Raw genomic sequence first — 19601 nt, 5'->3', positions numbered from 1 at the left:
CCAGAGCTCTCAGTGCCTGGCAGATGCTCTTTGCTCTCTGTCTCCTCTGGACCTGTTAGCTTTGATTCAGAAATGCCAGTTCTGGCAGGGCGCTGCTAGCTCACGCCTGTAATCCCAGCTACCTGGAGGCTGAGGATCTGGAGGATCAGCCCAATCAGGAAAGTCTGTGAGACTCTTGTCTTCCATGAACCACCAAAAAGCCAGACCTGGAGTTGTGGCTCAAGTGGAAGAATGCTAGCCTTGAGTGAAAGAGCTCAGGGACAGTTCCCAGGCCCCAAGTTCACCACAGACACACAGACAGACAGACACACATACACAGACAGAGAGAAAGACAGACAGACAGACAGACAGACACACACACAGAGGCACACATGTCAGTTCTGGAAAGAGCTCCTATCTAAGGTGTCCAGCTTTTCATGGAACAGATGAAAACCCTGACCTTGGGGAGAAGGCTTGACCTTGTCCCCAAGGTTGGCCAGCATTGGCCTTACAGGGCCCCGGCCTGACACCACGCCGGCATCTGCACACCTCCTTGTCCCTGATCAATGGAGCACTGAGTGACGGCCACTGGAGATGTCAAGCCTGTCCCTTCCAGAGACACAGACAAACCAGGTCTGACAGACACGATTCCACTTAGGGCAGGTATTTAGCAGGTGGAAAATTCCAGACTCCCCCCATCCCCTCCCTTTTGGAGGCTGTTGGTTTCTTGAGACAGGGTCTTGTTATAAAGTCAAGCCTGGTGTGGAACGCAATGAGTCCTCTTGCGTCCATGCCCCACGCCTGTTTGGCTCACAGCTGGCGCTCTACCACTTGAGCCACAATTCCATTCCTGGCTTTTTTTTGGTAGTTGTGGGCCTTGAACTCTGGGCCTGGGCTTTCCCTCAGCTCTTCAGCTCAAAGCTAGCATTCTACCACTTGAGCCACAGCCCCACTTCCAGCTTTTTCTGCTTATGTGGTGCTGAGGAATTGAACCCAGGGCCTCACACATGCAGGGCAAGCGCTCTATCACTGAGCCACCTTCCCAGCTCCAATTTCCGGCTTTTTGATGGTTCACCGGGAAACAATGTCTCACAGACTTTCCTGCCTGGGCTGGTTTTGAACTGTGATCCTCCATATCTCAGCCTCCTGAGTAGCTAGCAGACTTTCCTGCCTGGGCTGGTTTTGAACTGTGATCCTCCATATCTCAGCCTCCTGAGTAGCTAGGATGTGAGCCCCGCTCCCCCCCTAGCCCCCTTCCCCTCCCTCCCATTTGCCATGCCCTGGGCCCCTGCGGCCTCAGGCTTTTCAGAGCTGGCAGGACCACACAGGAGGTGTTGGTGATGCGCGATGGTGTTTAATAGAGTCATCTTGCGCAGACTCAGGCATGAGGCCGCTCAGGTGTGGGGCGAGTCGGCCGCTTCCTTCGGGGAGGCCGCCGGCTTGCCCGGCTGCTGGGGTTCCAGCTTTGGGGGCCGCTGGGGGTCCGTGGAGGAGATGAAGACATTCTGCGGAATGCAAGGTGACTCAGGCGAGGACAGTGCCCCATGTCCAGGGACCCAGCGATCCACAGCCCGAGGCCTCCTGACTTCTGACAGATTCCCAGGCTTGTGATGCCACAGGGCTGAGCAGGTCCCCGATGGGGCGTCTGGGGTTGGGAGGCGCCCAGGGTTGGGGTGGGAGGAGCTCACACAGGAGAGTGTCAGACAGAGGAAGGGTTTGGGGTGGAAGTGGGGGACACACTGGGAGGGTGCTGAGCGCCGGCGCGCACGCCTGTCATCCCAGCCACTCGGAGGCTGAGAGCTGAGCATCGCGGTTCCAAGGCCGGCCGGGAAGGAAAGTCCATGAGACTCCTATGTCCAGTGAACCAGCCAAAAGCCAGACAAAGCAAAAGAGCTCAGGGACAGCAGCCAGGCCCTGTGTTCAAGACCCAGCACCGGCACAGAACATAATTAAAAAGAGTCCACAGTACTTTCTATCATGAGCGAAGGATGGAAGGCCCTGGAGCAGGAGAATCCAGGACCGAGGCTGAGCCTGGGGGGGAGTGTGTGCGGCTTCCTGACGTGGTAGCTCAGCCCTGCGCTGCCTGGACAACGTAGCCACGCTGTCACTGGGAACTGGGCTCGAACTCAGAGCCTTGCGTGTTCATATGGCTGGTGCTCGACCATTTGAACCACAGCTCCACTTCTAGCCTTTTGCTGGTTCATTGAAGAATCTCATGGATCTGTCTGCCTGGGCTGGCTTTGAACTTTGGTCTTCAGATCTCCGCCTGTGCGGAGCTGGGATTACAGGTGTGAGCACAGGACCTGGCCACAGTCACCTTGAAGCAATCCTTGGGGGGTGAGGGGGGGTGGGAGAGAGCAGGGACAGAGACCCCCTCCAGGAGCTGCCCCCATGTTCCTCCAGGCCCCGGTCACTGAACCTCTGGACTTCTCCTCTGGGCCTGACTCACAGCCGGGTCTGTGAGGACGAGGCTGGAGGCATGCCGGAAGCCATGCTCCTGCTCCTGCAGCCGCGTGGCCAGGTCCTGCTTCTCCCGACCCCAGCGCCGCGCCGAGTCCTCCAGCTGCACACCCCAGACAGGCGCTGCAGAGGCCCCAGCAGTGCGGCCCATGGCACACAGGGCCGGGCCTGCGCCCACACCTGCGCCACCCCAGCACACCCACGGGAAGCCGGACAGAGGCCATTCAGCCAGTGCTCCAACACACAGACAGACCGTCTCTACAGCCCACAGCATACTGAGCCCTCAGCCCAACTCTGATCACAGACTGAGCCTGGAGAGGGCTCACACACTAAGCCCTGACCCTGGTCACACACTGAGCTCTGACCCTGGTCACACACTGAGGCTTGATCCCGGTCACACACTGAGCCTTGATCCCGGTCACACACTGAGCTCTGATTGTGGTCACACACTGTGCCTTGATCAAGGTCATTCACTGAGCCTGATCTTGGTCATTCACAGAGTCCTGATCCTGACTACATACTAAGCCTTGACCCTGGTCATACACGAAGCCTTGAGAGTGCTCACACACTGAGCTTTGATCCGTGTCACACACTGCACCTTGATCCTGGTCACAGACTGGGCCTCAATCCTGGTCACACACTGAGCCTTGACCCTGGTCACTGACGAGCCTGGATCCTAGTCACATACGAAGCCCTGGTCCTGGTCACCTACTTAGCCCTGAAACTATTTGTGTGCTGAGCCTCCATCTTGGTGGCAGGCTGAGCAGTGAGCCAAGGCTCACCTCACCCACCAGGTTTTCCAGGGCCAAGATCCGATTCTGAGCGCGTTCCAGCTTGGCCAGCAGGTTAAACTTGTCTGAAGAGCTGCTGCCCAGGAGATCCTGTGGACAACGCAGAAAGTCAGCTGTGCGGCCGCGGCGGCCGGGGGCCAGGCCAGCTCCTGTGAGCTCTGGCGGTGCTGAGACAGCCGGCTCTGAGTTCTAAACTCAGCCTTCCTCCACACAAGCACAGGCTCTGGCCTGTACCGAGATTCTCTCACAGATCAGAACCTTCCCAAGTTGTTGGCTGTTTTTTATGTGGTGCCAGTACTCAGGGCCTGAGCATTCTCCCTTGGCTCTTGTCTGCTCCAGGCTGAGGCTCTACCCCTTGACCCACACTCCACCTCTGGCTTTTGGCTGCGTATTGGAGAGAAGAGTCTCTTAGACCTTCCCGACTGGGCTCAGCTGTCAGCCCCGTGAGTAGCCTGGATGGCAGGCGTGAGCCACGGGTGCCTGGCTGGCCTCTGAAGTTGCACACATGCATGTTTGCATGTAAACAACAGGTATGAGGGAGCTTTCTTTCATGCCCACAAGGGACTATGTGGAGAACGTTCTGGAAGATCCTGTGAAGAAGCCAAAACGCCCGTCCCTATGGGGCAGCTGGCTAGGCATCTGGAAGTGTTTTCCAGGCAGTGAGCCCAGAGTGTCCCAGCCCTGGCTGTCATCCCGGGCCCCGCCCTGAGCTTGCGCGGAGCTGAGGCCTGGCCCTGGGCCCACCTGTGTGGACAGGGTCTCTGGCCATCCATCTCCCGCAGCCTCTCTGCGGCGTCTCCACCTGCTCCCAACTCCCCAGGGTCCACCTGGCATGGGGCGGGGGGGGGAAGGGCTCTCCAGGGCTGTACCAATCCCAGGGAAGGTTCTAGAAGGGAGTTCTGGGCGGCCTGGGTGGGGTCCAGGTAGAAGTTGGAGGAGGGTCAGGGGTCCTGTGGGGCTGGCTCGGAACCTGGAAGTTCAAGGCGAGTGAAGGAGGAAAGTTCCGATGCACACGTGTACCCCCTGTACCCCGGGATCAAAAGCACGGTGTGCAAGTTCACATCCCAGGGGACACCTAGAACCCCACTGAACCCAGAGCCTAGCATGGATGTTTTTCCCTCTGGTCCTGGGGCTTGAACTCAGGGCCCAGGTGCTATTCCTGAGTTTCTTTAGCTGAAGGCTAGCGCTCTACCACTTGAGCCACAGCGCCCCTTCCTGCCCCGCCCCCTCCTGGGGAGTCTGCCTGAGAGATGGCATTAGACAAAGTGCTTCAAGGAATCATGCCTGCAGGAAGAGGGTGTTAGTTCAGACTTCCCACTCACTTGGCTGCACCTTTTTTTTTTTTTATTGTAAAGATACTATACAGAGGGTTACAGTTACATGAGTGAGGTAATGAGTACACTTCCTCTTGAACATTGTTACCCCCTCCATTGTTTTCCCCCTACCATCCCCTCCCTCCCTCCCTTCCCCGAGGTTCTTTTTTTTTTTTTTTGTGATTGTGATTAAGTGATTACATAATTTCCGGAATTTCACAGTATTGTGGAATAATGATGCTCATTTAAAGTCACAAGCTCATTCTAACTTTCCTGGAGCAAATTGTCTATCACAGTCTGTAACATATAACGGTGTTCACATGTTATACACCATACATGCGATCAGCAGCATGGGGATATTTAGTAGTGGTTCAACCAGATGAGTGGGAGTTCTTTGTTTCTTAAATCCTGATAATTTTGTCGTATCACCTAACATTTTGGATTTAGCATCCACTTATCAGGGAGACCATGTACCGTTAGTCTCTTCGCTCTTGGCTTACCTCGCTCAACATGATTCCTTCTAGCTCCATCCATTTCCCTGCAAATGCCATTATTTTGTCATTTCTAATGGCTGCATAATATTCCATTGTGTATAGATACCACAATTTTTGGATCCATTCATCTGTGGTGGGGCATCTGGGTTGTTTCCATATCCTAGCTATTGCGAACGGTGCTGCAATAAACATGGAGGTGCACGTGTCCTTGTATATTGGTTCCTGTTGTTCAGGGTAGATGCCTAGAAGTGGTATGACTGGGTTGTAAGGGAGGTCAATCTTTAGCTTTCTAAGGACCCTCCAGACTGCTTTCCAAAGTGGTTGTATGAGTGTACATTCCCACCAGCAGTGTAATAGGGTTCCTCCTTCTCCACATCCCCTCCAGCATTTGTCGTTGGCTGATTTGTGGATGTGGGCCATTCTGACTGGGATAAGGTGGTATCTCAGGGTTGTCTTTATTTGCATTTCCTTCACCACCAGGGATGATGAACATTTTCTCATGTGTTTCTTTGCCATTTTTATCTCTTCTTCTGAGAAGTCTCTCTTTAGTTCCCTTGCCCATTTAGTAATTGGTTTGTTAGGTTTGGGAGGGATTAGTTTCTTGAGTTCCCTGTATATACAGGATGTTAACCCCTTGTCTGATATATTGCTGGTAAATATTTTTTCCCAGTTAGTCGGTTGTCTTTCTAGCTTGGTTGCGATAGATTTAGCTGTGCAGAAGCTTTTTATTTTAAGGTAGTCCCATTTGTCGAGTCTCTCTCCAACTTGTTGTGACCCTGGGACTCTGTTCAGGAAGTTCCTGCCTGTGCCTATTAGTTCAAGTGTTTCTCCTACTCTGTCCTGCAGTAGTTTCAGAGATTCAGGTTTAATGTTAAGGTCTTTAATCCATTTTGAGTTGATGTTGGTGCATGGTGATAGGCTGGGGTCCACTTTTAGTCTTCTGCATGTGGCCGCCCAGTTTTCCCAGCACCAGTGGTTGAAGAGGCTGTGTTTCTTCCATTGTATGTCTTTGGCTCCTTTGTCGAATATCAGCTGGCTGTAGGCCTGTGGATTTATTTCTGGATCTTCTATTCTGTTCCGTTGGTCTTCGGGTCTGCTTTTGTGCCAGTACCATGCTGTCTTTGTTATTATAGCTCTGTAGTAGAGTTTGAAGTTCGGCATGGATAGCCCTCCCATATTGTCTTTATCCCCTAGAATTGTTTTGGCTTTTCTAGGTCTTTTGTTGTTCCATATGAATTTTTGGACTGTTTTCTGTATTTCAGTGATGTACGTCATTGGGGTTTTAATAGGAATTGCATTGAGTTAGTATATTAGTTTTGGAAGTATCACCATCTTTACTATATTAAGTCGGCCTATCCAAGAGCCTGGCAGGGCTTTCCATTTCCTAGTGTCTTCTGCAATTTCTTTCTTTAACTTTTTATAGTTTTCATTAAATAGTCCTTTTACATCTTTGGTTAGGAAAATTCCAAAATATTTTATTTTGGGGGAGGTTATTGTGAATGGGGTTGCTCCCTTTATTTCCCTCTCTTCTTGTACATTGTCAGTGTACAGGAAGGCAACTGATTTTTGTGGGTTTATTTTGTATCCTGCTATTTTGCCGAAGTGATTTATGATTTCTAAGAGTTTGGGGATGGAGTTTTTGGGATTGTGAAGGTATAGTATCATGTCGTCTGCAAAACGGGATAGTTTAACTTCCTTTCCCTATTTGGCTGCACCTTTATAGCCTCTACCTTTATTCTTACTATCTTCTTGTTGGCTGTACACTCGTTGCCTTTATTCTCGTTTTGGCAATTTCTCTATTGATCCGCCAACAGAGCATGTTGCATCTTTCCAGTGCAATAGAGACAGGCTTCTCTAAGTGGTAAAGACTAAGGCCAAAGATTAAATGTGGCAATACTCCAATCAATCTATCATCTGAGGTGACCCTGCCTCCAGAAACTCCTACAACTTCACAAGCAGTTTTGCAGCTCACGCATAGTAAATATAGAGACTTAAAATTTCCAGATATGACCATTAGACAAAATCAATGAATTAAACTAAGTTAGAAAGAGTTATCCCAGTAGTTCAGAGAGTTCTAAAAAAAAAAAAAAAAGGGACCTCTGATTATAAAAGAAAAAGAAAGATTCTCCCAACAGTTATGATTAAGTTTAGTCCAACTTACGTTATAGGGAAGAGATGGTGGTTTCCCACAAAATATCAAGTTAGTAATGTCATATTTCCTGAACCAACCGAAGAACCATTTCCTTATACAGGAGCTTATAAAGATCAAAATAGTTGGATAAAAATAAAAATAAAAACAGTACAATATAAGTACAGCCCTGTCTTAGGTGTGTTAATTATTAAACATAAAAAGGCCGAATAGATGATGCATTCTATTAAACAATGAGCTAGACTCGGTTCACACCACTTCGCTTAAACCGTTGGTGGGAGAGTCATCAATTTTCATGTAATTCATCAATGCTCTGCCTTTTTAAAAATTGAGTACATGCTTAAATAAACAAAGGATCTATGTCACAATCACACACTGTATAAAAATATTAATTCTCCTCAATGAAGATACACTCAGACGCAACTCTTTGGAGTCTGTGTCTGTCTGTCACTTGGCCGACTCCTTGCCCACCTATCCCGAGATCCCTGTCCCGTCGGTCCCAGTGCTCCGGCTGAGCTGGTCCGTTGCAACTTCCAGCTCTTTCTACTTTCCGTGGAGCTGAGGAATCCAACCCAGGGCCTCATGCATGTGAGGCAAGCACTTTACCACTGAGCCATCTTCCCAGCCCTTATTATTATTTTTAACCCCAGGACTGAAGATAGAACTCAGGGCCTAGATGCTGTTCCTTGGCTTTTCCACTCAGGCCTGGAGCTCTACCACTTGAGCCACAAGTGCCACGTGTGGCTTTTTGGTGGCTCTTTGGAGATAAGAAGTCTCCCCGCAACTCTGGACTGGCCTCCAACCATGATCCCCAGGTCTCAGCCTCCTGAGTGGCTGGGAGGAAAGGCACAGGCCGAGGATGCTCAGCTTGGACCTTAAGCTTGGCTGGTGCTCCTGGCCGTGGCTGGTACCTACGTAGGCAGGTCCAGGCCAGCCTTGCAGGAGGCTCTTACCGGCAGGGCCTGTTGCTGCAGGATCCTGGGGGCCGACTGGTGGTGGTTCTTCTCCAGCTCTGCCCGCAGCCTGGTGTTTTCAGCCAGCAGCACGGAGGAGAGGTCGGCTGGCAGGTTCTCGCCTGTGGGCAGCAGGTGACCACAGACGCGGGATATGGAGGAGGCTGCCAACGTGGCCAGGGGTGTGTGGGCCTGGGCCTTCTTGCCCCCATGTGTCTGCCCTGCTCTGCCTTGAATGCGCTTCCATTGCACTCCTCCTCGGCTCCACACCCTAGGCAAACACCCAGGACAGGTGTGTTGGTGGTTGTGATGTCTTGGTGTGGGAGGGGCCTGCGGAGGACGAGGCGGAGGAGCCGGCCTTGAGCTAGCCTTTATAAGCACAGCCCTGAGGCCCGAGGCCGCTGCAGCGCACCTCATGTTTCCCAAAGGCTTTCCTGGGCGCTCGGTCCTGGTGCAAAGCTGCCAGCCCGCCTGGGGCACGCGCCGCCAGAGCCCCGGGCATCCCGGCGTGCCAGGCCGAGGCACCGCCACCCTGTCCACGCCCGGGCCGCGTCCCTTCCACGAGATCCCGTCCCCGGGGGACAACGGCTGGCTGAACCTATTCCGCTTCTGGAGGGAGGAAGGCGCCCAGGGCATCCACCACCACCACGTGCGAAGCTTCCAGAAGTATGGGACCATCTACAGGTGAGCCCGGGCCCGCGGGGCTCAGCGCTGTGCTCCTCTCCACACAAGGATCTGCCCTGGGTCCCCCCCCACACTGCCTTCTCGTTTACAGAAGGAAAAGGCCTCTGGGTTTCAGGCACTGAAGACTCAGCCTCACCCTGCGCACCCATGCTAGAGATGGGGTGCCCTCCCTCCTTCCCTCCCTCCCTCCCTCCCTCCTTGCCTTCCTTCCTCCCTTCCTTCCTTCCTTCCTTCCTTCCTTCCTTCCTTCCTTCCTTCCTTCCTTCCTTCCTTCCTTCCTTCCTTCCATCCGTCCTATACTGGGGCTTCAATTCAGGGTCTGGGCACTGTCCCTTAACTTTTTCACTCAAGGTTGGCCACTCTGCCCCTTGAGCCACACCTCCACTCTGGCTTTTTGTTGGTAAACTGAGAGATAAGAGTCTCGTGGACTTTCCTTCCCTGAGCTGGTTTTTTTTCTCAGCTGGTTCTGATCCTCAGATCTCAGCCTCCTGAGTTTCTAGGATTCCAGGCGTGTGCCACCAGACCCGGCCAAGGACAATCTCTCCGCTTTTTTTTTTTTTTTGATGGGTCATAGGGCTTGAACTCTGAACCTGGGCGCTGTCCCTGAGCTCTTTTGCTCAAGGCGAGCGCTCTACCACTTTTAGCCACAGCACCACTTCCGGTTTTCTGGTGGTTCATTGGAGATAAGAGTCTCATGGATTTTCCTGTCCAGGCTGGCTTTGAACTGTGATCCTCAGATCTCAGCCTCCTGAGTTTCTAAGATTCCAGGCGTGAGCCACTAATCCTGGCTGAGGACAAGCTCTCTTAATACTTCTTCTGCACTCTGGTCTTCAGAACGGCTGTAAATGAAGTTTGTGAAATCCCACAGTCAGGGAGAAGACCCTGGCTCTGTTCCCTCTTCCCCTCTGGGCCAGTTACACTCCTCGGCTGTGGGGTGGGGTGCTGGCTCCCCTTCCGTACACCAGCAGCTGCTTCTGCTCCTGTCTTTGCAGGGTCTGGAGCCTCTGCTGTGCAGCCTTAGGCGGTGAGGCCTCAGGGTCTATGGCTTGTTCTGGTGTAGCAGGGTCTAAGGTCGGCCATCTTCAAGCTGTGTGTGTGTGTGTGTGTGTGTGTGTGTGTGTGTGTGTGTGTGTGCCAGTCCTGGGGCTTGAACTCAGGGCCTGGGCACTGTCCCTGAGCTTCTTTTGCTCAAGGCTGGGCACTCTACCACTTGAGCCAGAGCACCACATCTGGCATTTTCTGTGTATGTGGCACTGAGGAATCGAACCCAGGGCTTCATAAATGCTAGGCAAGCATTCTACCACTGAGCCACCTTCCCAGCCCAGGGAGCCATGTTTGGAGGCTGTGCGTTCACAGAACAGAGTGGAGGTTCTGTTCGTAGGCCAGCAGGCTGCCTCCTCTCCACCATGAGGCCAGATGGGATGGTGGCTCAGTGGTAGCTCACATGCATGAGGCCCTGGGTTCGATTCCTCAGCCTCACATAAGCAGAAAAAGCCAGAAGTGGCACTGTGGCTCAAGTGGTAGAGCACTAGCCTTGAGCTGAAGAGCTGAGGGACAGCGCCCAGGCCCAGAGTTCAGGCCCCACGACTGGATCCCCACAAAAAAATTTAACCTATAGGCCTCACACAACACATATTATACATATAACCCATATGACACACATGACACACAGAACCTATAGGCCTCATACAGCACATATATACATATAGCAGATGTAACCTATATAACACACAAAACACACATAACACACCTAATTCATACACAATACACAGACTACACATAACCCATATAACCTATATAGCACATAAGTGATCTACCTCATACAACATATATACAGACAATGAAACACATGATATACATAATACATTTAATACACATAGCCTATAAAACAGACAACACAAGGACCCATATAAAAGGACCCGTATAACACCCATAATACAACACCCATACCATACACCACGAATAATGCACGTCACACACGTAACACACACGATGCACAATAAACACAACCCATATAACACACAACACATCACGTACAATACACACAACACACCCGACATACAAGAAACACAAGCTAGAAAACATGTGTCACACAGATAACCACACACCGCATGCACAGCTACCACCTATGTAACACGCACCATAGATCTAGTATGGATCACACATGTCATACGCACAGTCCCCATCGCACACATCCCCCACACGCCCCCCACAGAACACATGCAGCGGGGGAACCCCACAGGGCACACGGCACGCAGCCCGCCCCATGTCCTGCGCAGATTCGGCCTGAGGTGCGTGTACACGGCTGTCATGGAGTTCGTCGAGGTAGAGGCTGGACTCCGTGTCCGTGGCGGAGGGCCTGGCTGGTTTAGAACCCAGGTCCTGGCCTGCTGTGACTCTAGGCATCGACCCTCAGCCCGGGGGGGGGGGTGGGGGGCAGGAGAAGGGGATGCTGGGGGACACAGTGACCCTGGAGAAAGAGCCTCCTCATCCTGGCTCCTCAGCAGGCTGAGATCTGAGGATGGTGGTTCACATCCAGCGTGGGCAGGCACGCTCCCTGGAGATGAGACTCTCTCCTGTCCCTCCAGGGAGAAGCTTGGGAACATAGAGTCTGTGTATATCATGGACCCCGAGGACGTGGCGGTGCTGTTTAAGGGGGAAGGGCGTCACCCGGAGCGCTACCTCATCCCGCCCTGGGTGGCCTATCACCAGTGCTACCAGAAACCCACCGGCGTGCTGCTCAAGTGAGTGCGGCGGGGGGGGGGGGGGGGGGTGATCAGGGGGCCGAGAGGGGGGGCTGAGACTCACTCTGATGGAGGGGGGACAGAGGGGGGCCTTGACTCCCTGGCTGAGCTGACCAGAGACTGTTCATGAATAATGTGTGTGTGGACGACTCTATTTCCAAACCAACCAGGAAGAAGTTGGGCTGGAGGCGTGGCTCAAGTGGCAGAGCCTCAGCTGAGCAAGGAAGCTGAGAGCGCACGGGGCCCTGAGTTCGAACCTCAGTACCAGCCCACGGGCACACAGGCACACGCGTGCACGCGCACATGCACACACACTCCATTTCCCGCTTGCAGTGCGCACAGCAGAGTCGGGAGGCAGTGCACTTGGGTTCTTTATTATTATTGTTATTATTATTATTGTTATTATTATTTTATTCCCTCTCTTTTTGGCCAGTCCTGGGGCTTGAACTCAGGGCCTAGATGCTGAGCTCTTCAGCTCAAGGTGAGCGCTCTACCACTCGAGCCACAGCTCCACTTCCAGTTTTCTAGTGGTTGATTGGAGATAAAGACTTGTCCCATGCACTCTCCTGCCCAGGCTGGCCTCGAACCGTGATCCTCAGATCTCAGCCTCCTGAGGAGCTGGGATGACAGGCGTGAGCCGCAGCGTTCGGCTGTCTCCTCCTCTTGCTCTCGGGGCCTGGCCCAGGCTGGGGGTGAGGGGTGGGGGTCAGGCCCAGAGTCTCTGATTCTGGGGCCCTGGGGGTGGGGCTGTCCTGCTTCTTCAGGAAGTCGGAGGCCTGGAAGACAGACCGCATGGTCCTGAACCAGGAGGTGATGTCTCCGGAGGCCATCAAGAACTTCGTGCCCATGATGGAGGCCGTGTCTCAGGACTTTGTCAGACTGCTGAACAGACGCGTGAAGCAGCAGTGCTCCGGAACCTTCTCAGGGGACCTCAGTCACGACTTGTTCCGCTTTGCCTTCGAGTGTAAGGGGCTGGGCTGGGGCGGGGTGGGGTCCCCTCTCCCCGGGACCTCGCTCATCTTACCCTGAGTCCCTGCTCAGACCCCGCAGGACCTGTATCTGCATGGCTTTCTACAGATTGTGTGGTCAGGGGCTGGGGGAGGGGGGTAAAGGCGGGGTGCTCTGAGCTTGGTATAATTCAAACTCTTTCCCAGTCAGACTGAGTCTTGGAAAATGGATTACCCAAGGATTTGGGCCCTTAGTCTCCCTTCCCACTTATGGAGAAAGTGTATAGCTAGTCAATCAATAAGGCACTCTCCTAGCTGGGTGCTGGTAGCTCATGCCTGAGATCTGAGGATCGCCATTCTAAGCCAGCCCAGGCAGGAAAAATCTGTGAGACTCTTTTTTTTTTTTGTCTGTCCTGGGGCTTGAACTCTGGGCCTGGGCGCTGTCCCTCAGCTCTTCAGATCAAGGTGAGTGCTCTACCACTTGAGCCACAGCGCCACATCTGGTTATCTGAGTGGTTTATTGGAGGTAAAGATCTTAAGGACTTTTCCGGCCCAGGCTGGCTTTGAACCCCGATCTTCAGATCTCAGCCTCCTGAGCAGCTAGGATGACAGGCGTGAGCCACCGGCGCCCAGTGTCTGTGAGGCTCTTATCTCCAATAAACTACCAAAAAGCCGGATGTGGAGCTGTGGCTCAAATGGTAGAGCCTGAGCCTTGAATGAAAAATCTCCAGGGACAGCGCCCAGGCCCTGAGTTCCAGCGCCAGGCACCGTGGGAGGGCTGCCGTGGAGGCTGGTGGATAGGAGGCCAGGGGCTCCCCTCACCTCGGCCTCCGCCGTCCCTTCCCCGCAGCGATCACCTCCGTCATATTCGGGGAGCGGCTGGGCATGCTGGAGGAGATAGTCGACCCGGACAACCAGAGGTTCATCGACGCCATTGAACACATGTTCCACAGCAGCGTGCCCATGCTGCACCTGCCGCCCGGCCTCTTCCGCCTCCTCCGCACCAAGATCTGGAAGGATCACAAGGAAGCCTGGGACACGATTTTCAACAAAGGTGGGGGCTCGCGCTGCTCCCCTCCCTGGGACACACAGGGAGGCTGGGGGGAGGGGCTGCTGGGGCCTGGAGGAATCTAAGGTCCCTTGGGTCCCTTCTGCCCACGTGACCACGGGCAACCCTGTCCTCCCCCCAAGATGCCATCAAGGCTGTAAAGATGGGGTGGTGGGGAGGCAGACGCCCTTGGCCTCACGCCTATCATCCTGGCTACTCAGGAGGCTGAGATCTGAGGATTGAGGTGCAAAGCCAGCCCAGGTAGGAGAGTCCATGAGACTCTTTATCTTCAATGACCCATGAGAAAACCGGAAGTGGCACTGTGGCTCAGAGTAGGTGAGCACTGGTCTGGAGCTGAAGAGCTCAGGGACAGCGCCTAGGCCCTGAGTTCAAGCCCCACAATGGACAAAACATAAGGGAGAAGGGAACTCTCCTAGAAAGATCAAAGGACTGGCTCAGGTGGTAGAGCACCTGCAAGGGGGAACGCAAGGAAGAGAATTAAACGATAGCTACGAAGGCTCAGCACAAAGTAGCAGCTCAGTGACACGGCCGCCCCTGCCCCGGCCCTCCCCTGTCATCCGCAGCCAGCAACTACACTCAGAACTTCTACCTGGACCTGAGACGGAGAAGGAAGGTGGACAGGTACCCAGGCGTGCTCCACAGCCTCCTGGAGCAGAACAAGCTCCCGCAGGAGAACATCGAGGCCAACGTCACGGAGATGCTGGCGGGGGGCGTGGACACGGTGAGTCAGGCCCGGCAGCCACCGGGGCCTCCTCAGCCAGGCGCCTCCCCTCCAGCCGTGGGCCCTGAATCTTCCACCAGATCCCCCCCAGCTGCCTCCCTCTCCTGGCTCCAATCTTCTTGAAGAGTGAGGCCCGAGGGTCTGAGGCTCATCAGCCTTCTTATTTCCTGTGTTGGGACCCAACGTGGACAGGGAGGTGCAGGCTCTCTGTGTGTGGGTGTGTCTCTGTACTGAGACTTGAACTCAGGATCTGGCGCTCTACCACTTGAGCCACATCTTCATTTCCAGCTTTTTGCTGGTTCCCTGGAGTGAAGAGTCTCATGGGCTTTCCTGCCCCGGCCGACTCTGAACTGGGATCCTCAGATCTCAGCCTCTTGAGGCATGTATACTAGGTGTGAATGGGAGTTCAGAAGGAGGGCCTAGGGGCTCTCCAGAACATTCCAGCCTTTGGAAGTTTTTTGTTGTTGTTGTTGTTTTTTGTCGGTCCTGGGACTTGAACTCTGGACCTGGGCGCTGTCCCACAGCTCTTCAGCTCAAGGCGAGCGCTCTACCGTGCTCTACCACTTGAGCCACAACACCACTGCCGCTTTTCTAGCGGTTTATTGGAGATAAGAGTCTCAGGGACTTTGCTGCCTGGGCTGGCTTTGTTTGGGGATCCTCAGATCTCAGCCTCCTGAGTAGCTAGGATGACAGGCGTGAGCCACCATGCCCGGCCTTGGAAGAATATTTTTTCTTTTTGCACATTTGCTCTTGGGCTGTAGGCTTTGCCTTTGCAGATGGTGGGAAAAAGTGAAAACGTGAGCCAGGTGCCGTGGCTCACGCCTGCCATCCCATCTACTCGGGAGGCTGAGTTGGGAGGATCTGAATTTGAAGCCAGCCTGGGCAGGGAAAGCTGTGAGACTCTGATCTCCAGCAGAACCAGCAGAAAGCCCCGAGTTCAAGCCCCAGGATGGGCTTGTGTGTGCACACACGCGCGCACACACGCATGCACACTCATCCCATGTCTCCTGGCAGACCTCCATGACGCTGCAGTGGCAGCTGTACGAGATGGGCCGCCACCCGAAGGTGCAGGAGCAGCTGCGGAGAGAGGTGCTGGCCGCGCGGCGCCAGGCCGGGGGCAGCATGGCCGCCATGCTCCACCTGGTCCCGCTCCTCAAAGCCAGCATCAAGGAGACGCTGAGGTGAGCCCAGCGGGCCCCTCAGGCCCTGATCCTGGGCCTGGAAGGGATTTCCAAGCCCCAAGTTCAACACCAGCGCCAGCACAGAGTCTGGAAGGGGGAGGGAGACACAGTCCTGCCTCTGTTTACCCCAGGGGTCCTCCCCGGGGGCGGAGGGGAGGAGCAGTCTGCGTCCAGGCTCTGTGTGAGTGTGGGGTGGGGGGGTCTGTCAGTGTCTGGTGTCTTCTTCCTGCAGGCTGCACCCCATCTCTGTAACCGTGCAGAGATACCCGGAGAACGACTTAGTGCTCCAGAACTACAAGATCCCTGCCAAGGTCGGGGTGCTGGGAACTGGGGCGCTGTCTGTCGGGGTGGCGGGTGTGATTGGGGACAGATGGGGTAAGGGGGTGGTGGGTGACCCCGAGTGTCATGGAAATCCAAGGAAGGGCCGGACAGGGGGGCTGGGGAGGGAAGTCCTTCCTGTGATCTGCCCAGCTGCTTGGGCCTTCCCAAGGGCTGTGAAGGACAGGGCCTCGTGCAAGGTCACAGGGCCCCCTTTGAGGACACGCAGTGGCCAGCGAGTCCTCCCCTGGGTCTCGGGGGGTGCTGTCAGGCGAGGCCAGCCCCCCTGTGACCTGTGCCCTCTGATCGCCTGGGTCCCCAGACGCTGGTGCAGGTGGCCAACTACGCCATGGGCCGGGATCCCAGCGTCTTCCCCAACCCCAGCAACTTCCAGCCCGCGCGCTGGCTGGAGAAAGACAAGGCGGCCACGCACTTCCGGTTCCTCAGCTTCGGCTGGGGCGTGCGCCAGTGCCTGGGCCGCAGGATCGCAGAGCTGGAGATGGCGGTGCTGCTCATGCACGTGAGTGTGCGCCAGGCCTGCTCCTCCTCCTCCTCCTCCTCCTCCTCCTCCTGCTCCTCCTCCTCCTCCTCTTCCTCCTCCTCCTCTTCCTCCTGCTCCTCCTCCTCCTGCTCCTCCTCCTTGTCCTGCTCCTCCTCCTCCTCCGCCTGCTGCTCCTCATCCTCCTCCTGCTCCTCCTCCTTGTCCTGCTCCTCCTCCTCCTCCGCCTGCTGCTCCTCCTCCTCCTCCTGCTCCTCCTCCGCCTGCTGCTCCTCCTCCTCCTCCTCCTCCTGCTCCTCCTCCTGCTGCTGCTCCTCCTCCTCCTCCTGCTGCTGCTGCTCCTCCTCCTCCTGCTCCTCTTCCTCCTCCTGCTGCTCCTCCTGCTCCTCCTCCTCCTCTTCCTGCTGCTCCTCCTCCTCCTGCTCCTCCTCCGCCTGCTGCTCCTCCTCCTCCTCCTGCTCCTCCTCCTCCTCCTGCTGCTGCTCCTCCTCCTCCTCCTGCTCCTCCTCCTCCTCCTGCTCCTCCTCCTCCTCCTGCTGCTGCTCCACCTCCTCCTCCTGCTCCTCCTCCTCCTCCTGCTGCTGCTCCTCTCCTCCTGCTCCACCTCCCATCCTCCTGCTGCTCCTGCTCCTCCCCTCCTCCTCCTGCTCCACCTCCTCCTTTCCTCCTGTTCCTCCCCTCCTCCTGCTGCTCCTCCTCCTCTGCTCCTCCTCCTCCTCCCCCTGCAGCTCCTCTTCCTCCTCCTGCTCTCCCTCCTCCTGCTCCTCCTCCACCTGCTCCTCCTCTTTCTCCATCTCCTCCTCCATCCTCCTCCATTTCCCCTCTTCTTCCATCTCCCCCTCCTTCTCTCTCTCCCCCTCCTCCTCCAGCTCCTCCTCCATCTCCCCTCCTCCTTCTCCATCTCCTCCTCCTCCTCCATTTCTCTTGCTCTCCCTCCTCCATCTCCCCCTCCTCCAGAGCTGCAGATGACTGTGCTCATTGATGTGTGGCTGGGCTGGGCCTGGCCCTGAGGAGTCATCCAGCCATCTCCCAGTTCATCATTCCTCTCTTCTATCTCTTCCCCCTCCCCTCCCCCTCCTGCTCTTCCTCCACCTCCTCCTCCTCCACCCCAGGAGTACAGGGCCAAGGACATCTGTTTATTTTTATTGTCTGGGTTGGTCATGGAGCTTGGACTGAGGGCCTGGGCAAAGTCCCTGAGCTCTTTCACTCAAGGCCAGCGCTCCACTACTTGAGCCAAGCTCCACGTGTTTTCTGGTGGTTCACTGCAGATAAGAGTCTCACAGAGTTTCCTGCCCCGGCTGGCTTTGAAGTGTATCCTCAGATCTTTGCCTCCTGAATAGCTTGGGATTCCAGGCATGAGCTACTGGTGCTGTCTGTGTGTCTGTGTGTGTGTGTGCATGTGTGTGTGTGCATGTGTGTGTGTGTTTGTGCACGTGAGTACGTGCATGTGTGTTTGTGAGGGGGCTGTCCACCCCCCTCTGTGGGGACGGGCAGGGTTGAGGTGTGCGGGGGTCCAGGCTTAGGTTCAGCCAACCCAGCAGCCAGCAACAATCATCTGGGACCCAGGGTGGGGGGCTGGTTTTGGGGTGGTGACCCACTCTTTGGAGCTGGCCCCTGTCTGTGGCTGAGTGGGTGACTGGCTCCCAGGAGAGACACCCCTTCCCTCCCCAGCCCACGCTGTTCCCCCCACCCCCGCCCCTCGCCCCAGGTGCTGGAGAACTTCCGCATCGAACTGCAGCAGCTCAGCGAGGTGGGGACCAAATTCAGCCTCATCCTGGTGCCGGACAAGCCCATCCTCCTCACCCTCCTGCCCCTCGCCCCGGCCCCCGCCCCACCGGCACTGCCGATGGCCCAGGGGGACCCCTGAATCTCCAATCCCCCCACCCCAAGCTCAGTTCTGCCTTCTGCCCTGCCCCCTCTGCCCTGACCCCAGGAAGCCAATAAACAGTAGACCTCCACTTGGGATGTTCATTTCCAGCACATTCTATCCTGGGGCCCACAGAGGCTCAGGAAGCTGCAGGGCTGACCCCCAGGCTCCCCCAGGGCTGGGGGTGAGGCTGGCCTCCATGTCACTGGCCAGGGCCAGCCCTGCCTCGTGGGTAGGACCCCCCCCCACCCCGTGGAGTGAGGCCAGCTCTGGGCTCTGCTCCATCCTGGGGTGTAGCCAGGACTGTGGTCCCTGGGGGTGAGGGGCTGGTGTGGGGTGATCTGCTCAGAAGAGCTGCAGGCTTCTCCTCCCACCTGCCTGGCCTCCAGCGGGCCTGGCCTGGTCCCCCTCCCCCTGACCCCCTCCTCAGACCTGCCCAGACTCCAGTGGGCCTCAACCCTGGCTGCCCTCAGGGGCAGGAGGCAGGGAGGTCATCGGCTCTCCACGTGGGTCCCCTCTAGTCCACACAGGAGCGGGTCTAGCCTGGGACAGCAGCCCAGCGGGCTTAGCCTGCTGCCCCTCCCCCCACCACGCCACCATCTGTCTGTCTCTGTCTCTCTGTCCTCTCTCTCTCTCTGACAATACTGGGGCTGGAACTCAGAGCTTTGCACTCTTCCTTGGCTTTTTCAATCAAGGCTGGTGCTCTACCACTTGAGCCAGACCTGCACTTCTAGCTTTTTGCTTGTTAATTGGAGAGAAGGGTTGGATTTTCCTCCCTAGGCTGGCTTTAACTGTGATCCTCAGATCTCAGGCTCCTGAGTAGCTAGGATGCCAGGCCAGAGCTCTCAGTGCCTGGCAGATGCTCTTTGCTCTCTGTCTCCTCTGGACCTGTTAGCTTTGATTCAGAAATGCCAGTTCTGGCAGGGCGCTGCTAGCTCACGCCTGTAATCCCAGCTACCTGGAGGCTGAGGATCTGGAGGATCAGCCCAGTCAGGAAAGTCTGTGAGACTCTTGTCTTCCATGAACCACCAAAAAGCCAGACCTGGAGTTGTGGCTCAAGTGGAAGAATGCTAGCCTTGAGTGAAAGAGCTCAGGGACAGTTCCCAGGCCCCAAGTTCACCACAGACACACAGACAGACAGACACACATACACAGACAGAGAGAAAGACAGACAGACAGACAGACACACACACACACAGAGGCACACATGTCAGTTCTGGAAAGAGCTCCTATCTAAGGTGTCCAGCTTTTCATGGAACAGATGAAAACCCTGACCTTGGGGAGAAGGCTTGACCTTGTCCCCAAGGTTGGCCAGCATTGGCCTTACAGGGCCCCGGCCTGACACCACGCCGGCATCTGCACACCTCCTTGTCCCTGATCAATGGAGCACTGAGTGACGGCCACTGGAGATGTCAAGCCTGTCCCTTCCAGA

The 19601-nt window shown here is 55.5% G+C and overlaps 1 protein-coding gene across 1 annotated transcript; it reads left to right on the top strand.

The window, feature by feature from the left end:
* The first annotated feature begins 8554 nt into the window (after window positions 1-8554).
* LOC122098455 (cholesterol side-chain cleavage enzyme, mitochondrial-like) lies at window positions 8555-18169 on the top strand. Its single transcript, XM_042668884.1, has 9 exons — window positions 8555-8823; window positions 11412-11567; window positions 12332-12531; window positions 13365-13568; window positions 14147-14304; window positions 15319-15485; window positions 15718-15796; window positions 16126-16323; window positions 18011-18169. The coding sequence occupies exons 1-9, from the start codon at window positions 8555-8557 to the stop codon at window positions 18167-18169; spliced, it is 1590 nt and encodes a 529-aa protein (XP_042524818.1).
* Window positions 18170-19601: the final 1432 nt, after the last annotated feature.

Source organism: Dipodomys spectabilis, unplaced genomic scaffold (assembly GCF_019054845.1).
Source record: "Dipodomys spectabilis isolate Male_0828 unplaced genomic scaffold, ASM1905484v1 ptg000478l, whole genome shotgun sequence".
In the NCBI taxonomy this organism is placed as follows: Eukaryota; Metazoa; Chordata; class Mammalia; order Rodentia; family Heteromyidae; genus Dipodomys; species Dipodomys spectabilis.
The sequence above is the reverse complement of the archived record's forward strand: the minus strand, read 5'-3'. Positions and strand labels throughout refer to the sequence as shown.

Excerpts from the sequence above, each read along its gene's own strand:
- LOC122098455 (XM_042668884.1), top strand. The coding sequence starts at position 8,555 with ATGTTTCCCAAAGGCTTTCCTGGGCGCTCGGTCCTGGTGCAAAGCTGC. Across the intron at positions 14,305-15,318 it reads TGGCGGGGGGCGTGGACACG|ACCTCCATGACGCTGCAGTG; the intron begins GTGAGTCAGGCC and ends GTCTCCTGGCAG. Across the intron at positions 15,486-15,717 it reads AGCATCAAGGAGACGCTGAG|GCTGCACCCCATCTCTGTAA; the intron begins GTGAGCCCAGCG and ends TTCTTCCTGCAG.